General features: G+C 40.8%; 1 protein-coding gene across 1 annotated transcript in view; it reads right to left on the reverse strand.

Moving 5' to 3' along the window:
* plk4 (polo-like kinase 4 (Drosophila)) overlaps nucleotides 1-14,682 on the reverse strand; it is a 63,830-nt gene that overhangs the window by 33,758 nt on the left and 15,390 nt on the right. The window contains exons 2-6 of the mRNA XM_072584164.1: nucleotides 10,417-10,512; nucleotides 5,343-5,438; nucleotides 5,149-5,263; nucleotides 1,873-2,914; nucleotides 508-611 (exon numbers count right to left, since the gene is read on the reverse strand). Coding sequence (XP_072440265.1) covers nucleotides 508-611; nucleotides 1,873-2,914; nucleotides 5,149-5,263; nucleotides 5,343-5,438; nucleotides 10,417-10,512 — 1,453 coding nt within the window. The remainder of the gene's footprint in view (nucleotides 1-507; nucleotides 612-1,872; nucleotides 2,915-5,148; nucleotides 5,264-5,342; nucleotides 5,439-10,416; nucleotides 10,513-14,682) is intronic.

Here is a 14,682-nt window from a genome sequence, read left to right on the forward strand (position 1 = left end):
GTAACGTCGTGGCCAACACCATCTGCAACAAATCACATTCACTGGTATCACATTCACTAATAAAAAAAACATTCACACTCTTTGGCACCACTGCAGTGCAAGACATATTGCTGCAACTTATCAAGACTCATTCATTAGCAGCTACGCCCAATTACCTCTATCACTAAGGACAGTGGCAGCAAGCCTACGCCATCGTGGCTTGGAATGATATCACCATTTCTTCTGTCTAGTGGGATTAAAATACTTGAAGCCCCACCCAGCAGCACTGGTTATACCTGCACCAGGTGGATGACAGTGGGTCATGAATGCAGCTCGCCAGCATCTTCAAAAGAGACAGACAACAGATACTGGTCTCGTCAAAAGCACAAGTAGGACTAGCAGTAGAATATGCTGGCAGTACCTTAGCCATCATCTCATCTTAAAAGGGGTGGCTCACACAAATATGGTACAAAAATTTTAGCAAAACATGAAGAATAATTTTTGAAATGTCTAAATTTTGTTGCATACCATTATGTGCCTGACCATCTTCAAACCAGCGATGCGTCATGCCAATCTGAGACAACTGCTCCAAGAATGGCCCATTGGACTCAGCCTCCTGAGTAACTTTTGATCTGTGAGTAAAATTTGGAAACCAAGTGCATTATTAGCAAGATGTTGAGCTGACATATGGTGAACTGCTGATGATCCTGGGATTGTATTCATTAGAGTTTAGAAGATTGAGGGAGATCTAATAGAAACTTACAAGACAGTTCATGGCTTAGAAGGAGTGGACGCTGGGAAATTGTTTCCAAAAGGCAGGGATACTAAGACCCATGGGCACAGCCTTAGAATTAGAGGGGGCCAATTTAGAATGGAAATGGGGAGAACATTTCTTCAGCCAGAGTGTGGTTGGCATGTGGAATTCATTGCTATGGAGTGCAGTGGAAGCCAGGACATTAAATGTCTCCAAGGCAGAGATTGATAAATTCTAAATCTCACTAGGAATTAAGGGACACGGGGAGAGTATGGGAAAGTGGCATCGAAATGCCCATCAGCCATGATTGAATGGCAGAGTGGACTTGGTGGGCTGAATAGCCTTACTTCCACTCCCATTTCTTATGGTTTTAATTAACAAACTTTAAGTGCAAAAATTGAAGAAAGCATCTTTTAATTTCACATAGATAAACTTTTACAGAAACAAATGTGCAGTGGAAAAGGCAAGAGATCAGCACTAACTAAAAATGCTCACAGCATGCCTGCAGTCATGATAAGTCAGATGTCCTTCTTCTGCACTTTAACAATTAAGAGATTAGAGTGATAACTGCAAAAATCCCATATGTGATCTTAAATTTCACGATACGTTTATTCAAAAAAAACTATCAATACATTATTTTGCCACAGATGGAGACAAGATAATGTGCTTGCAAAATGCTTTTTGACAAATTACCATCTGAAGAAAAATTATGCAGAGTTTACTCTAAGATTTTGTCTACAGTGCTGTCTACCTTCTTTTATCAAGTCAGGTGCTCAGCTATACCCTGATTCACTGCAACTATATTTTGTAACTGTCTTACTTCATAGCTACTGTCTTTCATAGTCACCTAGAGCTTAGGCTTGATCCTACCAGCACCAGTGTTATAATTGCATACATATCCCAAGAGTTTCCAATCCTCATTTTCAATTTAATAACCAAATAATTTAAATCTTATTTTCCTTTTAAAAAAGGTCAGCAGCTGATTTGTTAATAACTGTTCTAAGATTTGTGTTTTATTACAAAAATAACTTGCTATCAATTCTATTCAAGCTTTCACCATCTTGCATCCTACAGCAGCTACATTTAGTTTATAACAGAAGACATACCATTTTGAAGAAATACAAAATACTTGTACTTACTTTGCTGCCTGCTTGACAGGTGGCGATATGGTGGATTTATCATGTGAGCCACCAATATCTGAACTGTCTTTATTGACTTGCTGATTATCTATATAACCATCTCCATACAGATTTGCAGGACTGTACATTCTAGGTCTGGCAGAAATAGTCAGCGCGTCAACAGAGTGACATCTCTCCAAAGTACTACCGGGCTTTTCTGTAATCTGACTTTGAAAGGTACCAGATCTATCAGTGGAGTGTGCCCTGCGAAGCCAACGAGAGTGAGGTCGTTCTTCTTCTGCAATTTGTACAATTCTTCCTCTGTCAGCTCGGATAATTTCAGAGTTTTGTATACTTTTGTCACTAAAGACTGCGCTGCCTTCCATGGATGAATTATTAAGTCTATTGTGAGAGGTGATGACTGCCATTTTGTTAGGAAGAAACTGTCCTATAACTTGTTTAGTCTTTAGTTGCAAGCGTCCCATTGTACTTGCACCAGAAGATCCTGTTCCTGTGGTATATCCTGTTGAAATCGTGGCATGCCCACTATCCATTGAATCCTCCACAGTTTCTGAACTTTTACTTCTGGATGAAGGGCATTTTAACATGAATGAATGATCTAATACACTAGAAAGACTGATACGGTCTTCTGGATTTTTTCGAAGCAGTTGGTAAATGAGATCTTGAGCCTCATTAGAGATAAATGTTGGCATTTTATAATCTGCCAGCATTACCTTATTAAGTGTATGTTTAACTGTGTCAGTATCAAATGGCGGCTTTCCCACCAGAAAGGTATAAAACATGCAACCAAGAGACCAGACATCAGATTCAAGGCCATGAGCACTGTGGGTTGCAATCTCTGGTGCAATGTAATTGGGGGTCCCACACATAGTAAAATGTTTTTCATTTGGCATTTTCAGTTGTGTTGCCAATCCAAAATCAGCAATCTTTATGTTCATATCACTTGTTAGGAGGAGGTTGGAAAGGGTGAGGTCCCGATGCAGTATACCATGCGAGTGGAGGTAGAGCATTCCAGTAACAATATGATGCATGAAGTGTCGAGCTGTTCAAACAAATAAAATGCACACAGGATTATATCAATTAGCTTATTGAGAAAATGCTCTTCAAGTTACTTCTATCCCCTTCCTTCATCACTGGTGTGCTTCATCTTAACTCTACTTTCCTGCCTTCTCCCTCTAATCCTAGACTCACTTGCTAATTAAAAATCTATTTCAGCCTTGAAGATCTTTAGCATAGCCTTCACAGCCTTTTGCAGTAAAGAATCCCATAGATTGACTGCCTCAGAGAAGACATTCAGCCTAATCAATTTTAATTGAGCAACACCTTATTCTGAGATTATACCCTCTGGTCCCAATTCTCCCACACGGGAGAAACGACCTTTCCAGATTTACCCTGCCAAGTCCCAAGAATCTTGCATGTTTCACTAAAATGTTTCTCATTCTTCTAAACTCTATCAAGTACAAGCCCAACCTACACAACTTCTTGTAAGAATAGTCCTTCCATACCAAGCATCAGCTCTGATGAACCTTTGTTGGACTGCCCCCAATGCTCGTCTATCATTCCTTTGATACAAGGATCCAAAACTGCTCATAGCATTTGAGCTGTAGTCAGACTGGTACCTCTTACAATTTTTGCAAGATTTCCCTAAATGTTATATTCCACTCCCTTTGAAATAAAAGGCCAACATTCCATATGCTGCTTGCAGTCTTTCTCCATTTAAGTAATATTTAGTCCCTCTTTCTTCTTGCCAAAAAGTGTAACATTACATTTTATTACATTATATTTCATTTGAGGTCTTTTCACATAACTCATTACCTGCCTTTACCCTTCTGTAGTCTCTAATCTTCACCACTTGCACAAAAATAGAAGGCACTCCCCTCATCCAAATCAGAGTCACAGATGTACAGCACTGAAACAGACCCTTTGGTCCAACTCATCCACACTGACCAGATATCCCAACCTACACTAGCCCCATTTGCCAGCAATTGGCCTAAATCCCTTTAAATTCTTCCTATTCATATACCCACCCAGATGTCTTTGGAATGTTATAAATGGTACCAGCCTCCACCAATTCCTCTGGCAGCTCATTCCATGTACGTACCACCTTCTGTGTCATAATGTTGCCCCTCCAGTCTCTCATATCTTTTCCCTCTCACCCTAAACCTATGCCCTCTAGTTCTGGACTCCCTGACCTCGGGGAAAAGACTGTCTATTTACCCTATCCATGCCCCTCATGATTTTATAAAACCTCTATAAAAGGTCACTCCTCAGCCTCCGAGGCTCCACGGAAAACAGACCCAGCCTACTCAGCCTCTCCCTATAGCTCAAATTCTCCAACCCTGGCAACATTCTTGTAAATCTTTTCTGAACCCTCTCAAGTTTCACAACATCCTTCTGATAAAAAAGGAGACCAGAATTGCACACAATATTCTAACAGTGGCCTAACCAATATCCTGTACAGCTGCAATATGACCACCCAACCTCTGTACTCAATACTCTGACCAATAAAGAAAAGCATACCAAACACAGTCTTCACTATCCTATCTACCTGTGATTCCACTTTCAAGGAGCTATGAACCTGCACTCCAAGGTCTTTGTTCAGCAACACTCCCTAGGACCTTACCATTAAGTGTACAAGTCCTGCTAAGATTTGCTTTCCCAAAACACAGCACCTAGTCATTAATACATTGTAATTAATTGTGGCCCAGTACAGATTCTTTTGCTATGCAACTAGTTATAGGTTGCCATCCTGAAACATCCCCTCCATTCCAACTCTTATTGGCATCTATTAATTAGCCAATCATCTAGCCACACAATATACTACCTCCAACACCATGGACTCTTAAGTAGCCTCATATGTGGCGTCTGATCAAATACCTTCTGAACATTCAAATATCTTATATTCATTGCTCCCCATTTATCTATCTTGCTGGTTATCTCAAAAGAATTTTAATACATTTTTCAGGAGTGAATTCCTCTTTATGGCTCTGCTTGATCGTACGTATTTCTATCAGTCAGTCAGTCTTCTAATACATCCTGAATAATAGACTCTGATATTTTCCAAACACAAGAAATTAAGCAAACTTGTCTACAGTTACTTTCTTCCCTCCTGCTCATTCCCTTTTTAATGGAGGTGTTACATTTGCAGTTTTCCAATCAGCTATGACTTTTCCAGATTCTAAGGATTCAAACAACGAATCATTCAGATTTCTGTTTTAAAATGGAGATTTTCATGTATAACATAGCCCTCTTAAAATGTTTTCAGCTGGCTGTTACCTTCATCTTCAGAAAATGTAGCTTTCCTGTTCTTCAGATATCTGCTCATCTCTCCATTATGACACATTTCCAAGACTAAATAGACATAATTGTCATCTTCAAAATAGTTGTAAAGCTGAAAGAAAACAAGAACCATCGTCAAAGTATTTTAACAGGTAAACTAAGTCTTTCACTTATCTGAAAAGTAGCTTTACCTCCAATATAGAAGGATGCTTCAACTGACAGTGAATCTCCACCTCATTACGGACTCTCTGTACCATTCCTACTTTGTGCATTGCCTTTTTGTCAATCTGGCAACAGAAAACATTTGAAAACATCAGAAAACATCTTTGCATCAAATTACGCAGAAATTAGATCAATTATGCCAAAGGCCATCTATGCTCAGTAGCTATTATTAAGTTACCAGCATTGCTGGGGGAAAAAAAAATTAACTGCTTACAGACTTAATGCAACAAAAATTATTACAACCTCGTAACTTCTATCAAATTGAAGTAGACAAAGTTACGTCATGCTCACTCCAGGAATATTTCACAACTATTTTAAAATTTCAATGGAAAACAAAATTATATAGTTGGCCTGGCAAAGTGGTTATTCATTCTTATTGTGCATAAATTCAGTTGATCGGAGTGGATCTTATGTGACTAACATAGTAGGGCAGGAAGCTGGAGTAAGAGAGCACATATTGGCAATTCCTCTTGTGCCACCCACAAAATCCCCCCCTTCAAATCAAGGAGACATCTACATGCAAAAGCTTCAGATATGATGTACTGGCTTCTCATATTCCAAGGCAAATCAATAACGAATGGCAAAGGATTTTTCTTTTTAAGGCAAATATCTAGCTCATCTTAAGATTAGTTGGAGATGGGTAGAGGTAATGGCAAAGACTGAAGACAGTAGCTTCTCAATATTGAGTTGGTGAAAATGATCAATCATACAATTAGCTGAGCACCATTTTGACTTGATCCTTAATCTAGAAACCAAGTAGTGGAGCTGGGTGGTCATTACCATTTGTGTGAAATTTACAAAGATGTTGCCAGGGTTGGAGGAATTGAGCTATAAACGAGATGCTGAACAGGCTGTTTTCCCTGAAGCGTCAGAGGCTGAGGGGTGACTTTGTAGAGGTTTACAAAATTATGAGGGGCATGGATAGGATAAATAGACAAAGTTTTTTTCCCTAGGATCGGGGACTCCAGAACTAGAGGGCATAGGTTTAGAGGGACAGGGGAAAGATAAGAGACCTAAGGGGCAACTTTTGCCACACAAAGGGTGAGGCACGTATGGAATGAGCTGCCAGAGGAAGTGGTGGAGGCTGGTACAATTGCAACATTTAAGAGGCATTTGGATGGGTATATGAATAGGAAGGGTTTGGAGGGATAAGGGCCGAGTGCTGGCAGGTGGGACTAGATTGGGTTGGGATATCTGGTCGGCATGGATGGGTTGGACCGAAGAGTCTGTTTCAATAGACAAGAGGTGCAGGAGTAGGCCGTTGTGCCCTTTGAGCCTGCACCACTATTCATTATGATCATGGCTGATCATCCTCAATCAGTATCCTGTTCCTGCCTTATCTCCAGAACCCTAGATTCCACTATCCTTGAGAGCTCTATCCAACTCTTTCTTAAACGAATCCAGAGACTGGGCCTCCACTGCCTTCTGGGACAGAGCATTCCACACACCCACCACTCTCTGGGTGAAGTTTCTCCTCATCTCTGTCCTAAATTGCCTACTCCTTATTTTTAAGCTGTGTCCTCTGGTTTGGGACTGACCCATCAGTGGAAACGTGTTTCCTGCCTCCAGAGTGTCCAGTCCAGTAATAATCTTATACGTCTCAATCAGATCCCCTCTCAGTCTTCTAAACTCAAGGGTATACAAGCCCAGTGGCTCCAATCTTTCAACATAAGATAGTCCTGCCATTCCAGGAATTGACCTCGTGAACGTACGCTACACTCCCTCAATAGCCAGAATGTCTTCCCTCAAATTTGGAGACCAGAACTGCACACAATATTCCAGGTGTGGCCCCACCAGGGCCCTGTACAGCTGCAGAAGAACCTCTTTACTTCTATACTCAATCCCTCTTGTTATGAAGGCCAGCATGCTATTAGCCTTCTTCACTACCTGCTGTACCTGCATGCTTGCCTTCATTGACTGTGTACAAGAACACTCAGATCGCTTTGTACTTCCCCTTTACCTAAATTGATTCCATTTAGGTAGTAATCTGCCTTCCTGCTCTTGCCACCAAAGTGGATAACCATACAGCTATCGACATTAAACTGCATCTGCCATGCATCTGACCACTCACCTAAATTGTCCAGGTCACCCTGTAATCTCCTAACATCCTCCTCACGTTTCACCCTGTCACCCAGCTTTGTATCATCAGCAAATTTGCTAATGTTACTATTAATACCATCTTCTATAAATCATTAATATATATATTGTAAAAAGCTGCGGTCCCAGCACTGATCCCTGCAGTACCCCACTGGTCACTGCCTGCCATTCATCACTACTCTTTGTTTCCCGTCAGCCAACCAATTTTCAATCCAAGTCAGTACTTTGCCCCCAATACCACGCGCCCTAATTTTGCTCACTAACCTCCTATGTGGTACTATATCAACAGCTTTCTGAAAGTCCAGGTACACTATATCTACTGGATCTCCCTCGTCCATCTTCAGAGTTACTTCCTCAAAAGATTCCAGAAGATTAGTCAAGCATGATTTCCCCTTCATAAATCCATGCTGACTCTGACCTATCCTGTTACGGCTATCCAGATGTGTCGTAATTTCATACTTTATAATAGACTCCAGCATCTTTCCCACCACTGAGGTCAGACTAACTGATCTATAATTTCCTGCTTTCTCTCTCCCTCCTTTCTTAAAAAGTGGTACAACATTAGCCACCCTCCAATCCGCAGGAACTGATCCCAAATCTATTGAACTCTGCAAAATAATCACCAATGCATCCATGATTTCTCGAGCCACCTCCTTCAGTACCCTGGAATGTAGACCATCAGGCACTGGGGACTTATCAGCCTTCAGACCTAACAGTCTCTCCAACACCAATTCCTGGCAAATATAAATTCCCTTTCGTTCAGGTCCTTCAGCTACTGTTACCTCAGGGAGATTGTTTGTGTCTTCCCCAGTGAACACAAATCTGAAGTAACAATTCGACTCTTCTGCCATTTCTTTGTTCCTCGCAATATATTCCCCTGTTTCTGTCTTCAAGGGCCCAATTTTAGTCTTAACCATTTTTTCGCCTTTCACATACCTAAAAAAGCTTTTACTATCCTCCTTTATATTTTTGGCCAGTTTGCCTTCGTACCTCATTTTCCCTCTGCGTATTTCCTTCTTAGTAATCCTCTGTTGTTCTTTAAAAAGCTTCTCAGTCCTCCGTTTTCCCACTCATCTTTGCTATGTTATACTTTTTCTCTTAATTTTATATGTTTTTAACTTCCCTCGTCAGCCACGGCCACCCCTGCCTCCTCATAGGATCTTTCTTCCTTTTTGGAATGAACTGATCCTGCATCTTCTGCATTATACCCAGAAATATCTGCCATTGTTCCTCCACTGTCAGCCCTGCTAAAGTATTACACCATTGAAATTTGGCCAGCTCCTCCCTCATTGCTCCATAGTTCCCTTTATTCAACTGAAATATTGTCACTATCGATTGTACCCTCTCCCTTTCAAATTGCAGATTGAAGCTTATTGAATTATGGTCACTACCTCCTAAAGGCTCCTTCACTTCGAGGTCCCTGATCAATTCTGGTTCGTTGCACAATACCAGATCCAGAATTGCCTTCTCCCTGGTAGGCTCCAGCACCAGCTGTTTGCAGAATCCATCTCGGAGTCTCTTTCTTGAGGTCCAATACCATCCTGATTCTCCCAGTCTACCCGCATGTTGAAATCCCCCTTAACAACTGTAGTAACATCTTTGCGACAGGCCAATTCCAGCTCCTTATTCAACTTACACCCTACATCCATACTACTGTTTGGGGGCCTGTAGATAACTCCCAAGAGGGAGATTCTACCCTTAGAATTTCTCAGCTCCACCCATACTGATTCTACATCACCTGATTCTAGGTCGCCCCGCGCAAGGGACTGAATATCATCCTTTACCAGCAGGGCCACGCCACCCCCTCTGCCAGTCAGTCTGTCCTTACGATAGCACGTATAGCCTTGAATATTCATTTCCCAGGCCCTGTCCACTTGAAGCCACGTCTCAGTTATCCCCACAATATTGTAGCTGCCAATTTCCAAAAGAGCCTCAAGCTCATCCATCTTATTTCTAATACTTTGTGCATTCATATATAGTATTTTTAATTTGGTACTGCCCTCACCCTTCCTATCAACCTCTATTTCACTCAACCTTAAGGCATGATCCCTTCAAGTTTTCTGCTTCACTGACTTCCCTTGTTCTAACTTTCCCTTCAATTTCCTTCTTAAACTTCCAGTTTGTCCGCTCCCCCCTATTTAGTTTAAAACGCAGCTGTGTTGCACTAGCAAACCTACCTGCCAGAATGCTGGTCCCCAACCTATTAAGGTGCAAACCGGCTCTTTTATGCTGTACATCTCAAATGACAATGACAGCTGACCCATGCCTTATACCTCAAAAAGGGATAGCACGCAAGTTGGCAGGAGCAGAACAAATGATGGATTCTTTCAGGATTTAGGTGACAATGGTGGAGAAGAGGCAAGACAAACTATTGCCTGAAATGAGTTGACTATGGGGGGTCATGAGCATCGGGGTAGAAAGATATGGTTGTGGTGGGGGTGCAAAACGGAGGTGACGGTGAAGGGCCTGTGCTTTAATACAAATAGTGATAAGTTGTTGTGAAGGACATCACAAACTGCAAAGCGAAGAATCGGAACTGATCTTAGCCAGAAAATCATTCCTCTAAAGAGGAAACAGAGGTTAACGAATGAGCAGTTTGGAGTATGGACCATTGCTTTACAAAGCAAACCTATGACAGTTGCAGACAGCATTGCCCAGGAAGATGACAAGTTATGATGGTTATATAGTTTCAAGCTGAAAGCTCAAAACAATTTCTGTTTATACAAGATTACTATATTTTAAGAAAATATATTTCAATGAGTATAATTGCTTCTTGCTGTTCAGGTATTGGTTTCAAATCATGATATCTATAACAATTTTCAAAAATCAATCTTTACCTCGCCGGTTTAAAAATCAATACTTAATTTTCAACGCAGTAAGTACTCCATTATCATTGATAGACGATAAGATTACATTAGGCAAATTTAAAAATCATTGTAAATTTACCATTTTTATCGCTACTTCCAGACCTGTACTGACAGATTTTGCTCTGTAAACACATGCAAACGAACCCTTCCCCAAGAGCGTTAAAACCTTGAAGTCCTGTAAAAGAAACATTTAAGATTAATTGAGTGTCGATTTTAGCAGCACCTTTTCCCTCAACGATTACAGCACTCCGACGCGGTGGGACGATGAAACTAACAGTTAGTTTAAACAGCTCCGTAAGTGCTCCAACCTGCTCACCTCGATTGTGTTCTCGCCATCTGTAACTGACATCCTCACATCGCCCGAGACCCCATACTTGCACTTTAAGAAAACGTAATTCAACACTCGATCGAACATTTTAAAACTACCGGCAGGAACTCTGACAATTCGTTTGACTGCATTAGCAGCCAGCTGACGATTAAACTGAACCAAAGGCAATCTGAGTGTCACTCAAACGCAAGCCCGGCTTTATTCCCGCGTTACAACCTAAATAACGGCTTGTCATCACCCAGCAACAGCGTTAAGTCTAGTTACAAGCTCTTCAAGCAAAACATCAACTGTCGTTATTTAGTATTTACTACCAAATATAAACTGCCACCTTAACTAAAAAGGTCAATTATAAAAGGATAATCATGTGGCTCTCATTGGAATTTGAATTGCCTTTTTTTTCGTAACTTGATCCTTTTATTTGCAGATTTTCAAAAGTGCTAAAGTTTTTTGTTAATAATTGGAACTACCTAGTCTCCTATCTGCTGTCTCGCATTAGGCTCCACCGTACGCACGCAATCCTATATACTGGTAAATAATTTCCTTCATTTTAAATTTTAAAAAATTATCCAGGGTTTCCGAACACATTGGCCATTCAATAAGAAAATCTAAATTTCTTCACAACTTTTGTCACAAAGGACCCGAATGACTTCTAGTGCATTTTTAAATGTGATCTCTCAGGAATCAAATTAAGATATGTCCTACTCATTGTATATTAATTTGATCGTCTATTCACCTCATAGTTCCTATATTCAACAGAATGTGGCATTGAAAGTAATCTACAGACCAACACCTTTTGGAGGTCTTGCTCTTTAAATAAACCCTGCCTTCATGATCTTCAATCTCTTTCCTACATTAGCTTAAACATAGTGCAGAAGTGCTGTATTCCAACTCTACCCTGAAAGTTCTGCACCCATTGTGTTACCTTCTGTCCTTGGACTGCAGTTAAAAATGCATTCTGAAAGGTCAGTGGTCACCCAGCATGATGAGAAGCAGCAAGCAGACCAGGGGTCCTTTAAAAGTTTAGTATTTTTAGAGACATTAAAATATACAAGAACAGGCAACAAGCGGAAGGAAGCTTGGAAAAGTGTTGTTGGACTGTGATCGTTGTCAAGGTATTTTGTAAGTTGAGGAAATTGAAAAATACATCTGAAATTGTTAGTAGAATTTGCTAATGTAGGAATGTGTGGACAAGGAAAAAGTAGTCAAATTTATATTTGGCTTTTGACAAGAAAGCTGAAGGAAGCTTACTTAAGGTTGAGGAGGCAAGGATCAGACAGGGCTTTAAAAAGAGTTGCAAGGTAGCCAGGAAGGAACTGAACGGACTTAGAAGAGCTAGACAGAGGGGGGGGGGGGGGGGGGGGGATGAAAAAGTTTTCAGGTAGGATTAAGGAAAATAAAAGGTGTTCTACACTTTAGTGAGGAAAAAGAGGATAGTCAGAGTGAGGGTAGGACTGACAAGGGATAGTGCAGCCTGGAGTCAGAGGATGTAGGGGGAAGGGTCTTAATGAATACTTTGCTTCAGTATTCACTACTGAGAGGGACTTTGACATTTCTAGAGGACAATGTGAAACATACCAATTAGGTTAATGTTAGGAAGGAGATGTGCTGAAAAATTTCCAACAACAAAAAGATAAATCCTCAGAGGTGATATACCCTAGGTTACTACAGGAAGCGAGGGAAGAGATTGCTATACCTTTGATAATGATTTTTGCATCCTCACGGTCTACTGGAATAGTGCCAGATGATTGGAGGATGGCAAATGTTATTCCCTTGTTCAAGAAAAGGGAATAGCGATAATTCGGGAATTACAGACCAGTCAGTTTTATGTCAGTGGTGGGCAAAGTATTGGAGTGGATTCCGAGAGACAGGCTTTACAATTACTTGGAAAACTATATAGCTTGATTAGAGATATTCAGCATGGCTTTGTGAAGGGCAGTTCATGCCTCACAAAATCTTATTGAATTCTTTCAGAATGTCACAAAACACGAAGGTAGATCAGTGGATGTAACGTACATGGATTTCAGCAAGGCATTTGATAAGGTTCCTCGTGGTAGGCTCATTGAGAAAGTGAGGAGGCATGGGATATAGGGAAATCTGGCTGTCTGGGTACAGAATTGGCTGGCCTATAGAAAGCAGAGGTTGGTGGTAGATGGAAGGTATTTAGCCTGGAGCTGAGTGACCAATGGCGTTCACAGGGATCGGTTCTGGGACCTCTGCTTTTTGTGATTTTTGTAAATGACCTGGATGAGAAAGTGGGTTAGTAAGTTCACCAATGACAAAGGTTGGAGGAGTTGTGGATAGTGTGGAGGGCTGCTTTAGGCCACAAGGAAATATTAACAGGATGCAGAACTGGGCAGATAAGTGGCAGATGGAGTTCAACCTGGAAAGTATGAAGTCATTCACTTTGGACAATTAAATTTGAATGTAGAATACAAGGTTAAAAGGAGGATTCTTGGCAGTGTGGGGAACAGAGGGATCTTGGGGTCCACGTCGATTGATCTGTCAAGTTGATTGGGTTGTTAAGAAGGTATATGTTGTGTTAGCTTTCATTAGCAGAGGTATTGAGTTTAAGAGCTGCAAGGTTATGCTGCAACTCTACACAGTCCTGGTTAGACCACACCTGGAATATTGTGTTCAGTTATGGTCGCCTTGTTGTAGGAAGGATGTGGAAGCTTTAGAGGGTGCAGAGGAGATTTACCAGAATGCTGCCTGGACTGGGGGACATGTCTTATGAAGCAAGGTTGAGTGAGCTAGGGCTTTTCTCATTGGAGTTAAGAAGGATGAGAGGCGACTTGAAAGAGAAGAAAATAAGGACTGCAGATTCTAGAGATCGGAGTCAAAAAAAAAGTGTGGCACTAGAAAAACACAGCCTGTCAAGCAGCATCCGAGGATTAGGACAGTCGACATTTCAAGCATAAACTTTTCATTGGGAACGTGACTCTCCTGCTTCTCGGACACTGTTTTTCCAGCGCCACACGTTTTGACTGAGGTGACTTGATAGAGGTGTACAAGACGTTGAGAGGCATAGATAGAGTGGATAGCCAGAGACTTTTGCCTGTGGCTGAAATGTCTATCATGACGAGACATAATTTTAAGGTAATTGGAGCAAGGTTTAGGGGAGATGTTAGAGGTAGGTTCGTTACACAGAGTGGTGGGTGCATGGAATGCACTGCCAGCAATCAGAGTCAGATACATTAGGGACATTTAAGTGATTCTTGGATAGGCACATGGAAGGTAGAACAATAAGGGTATGTGGGTTAGTCTGATCTTAAGAGTTGGATAGAAGGCCAGCACAGAGGGCTGAAGGGCTTGTAATGTTCAAAGATAGTTAACTGGAAGAGGGTCAAAATTCAGTTTCAAAACTGAATGACATAGATGGATTGAAAGCAAAAATGAGTAATTAATTCAGTAAGTGACCAACGTAAAAAACTTTGAGAAATAAATTTATCTACTTTAGCTTTAAAGTGCGACTTTAGTATGTGAAATAAATCCAAGTGATTTTAAAGAAAGATTAAAATGAAACAGGGAAAGGAAAGTTTTTGATTAACAACATCTGAGTTGAGCTATACAATATGATAAAAATGCATAGGCATTACCATTTGGACTTTAAAGTAGAAATATGTTGGATGCGTGCTTTCAGTTCGATAAAAAGATATTTTAAATAAAATAAAAGTTGGAATAGTGAACTAAAGATAAAAAAAGTGCTTAGCGGGATATCCACCATGTTAAATGAAAACAGACTAGGAGCATGAGTTTTTCTTTTGAGTTTAGTTTAATAAAACCAGTAGAATTTACTGGGCTCATTGCAGAAGAACAGCATCATCCCAGAAGAGCAACATGTTATTCTGTTTAAAACAAAAATCTCCAGAGTGGGGGAAGCTTAGTTTTTGGAATCTCCAAATTGGGACAGAGTTTGAGAAGTCTTGAAGCTGTGAATTTGTGTACAAGTTTTCAAGCTGTTAGAGCTCAAGGGAAGTTCAAGCCACAGGAGCAGGAAAGAAACTATCAATGAGAGAT

This window comes from Chiloscyllium punctatum, chromosome 14 (assembly GCF_047496795.1).
Source record: "Chiloscyllium punctatum isolate Juve2018m chromosome 14, sChiPun1.3, whole genome shotgun sequence".
Lineage (NCBI taxonomy): Eukaryota > Metazoa > Chordata > Chondrichthyes > Orectolobiformes > Hemiscylliidae > Chiloscyllium > Chiloscyllium punctatum.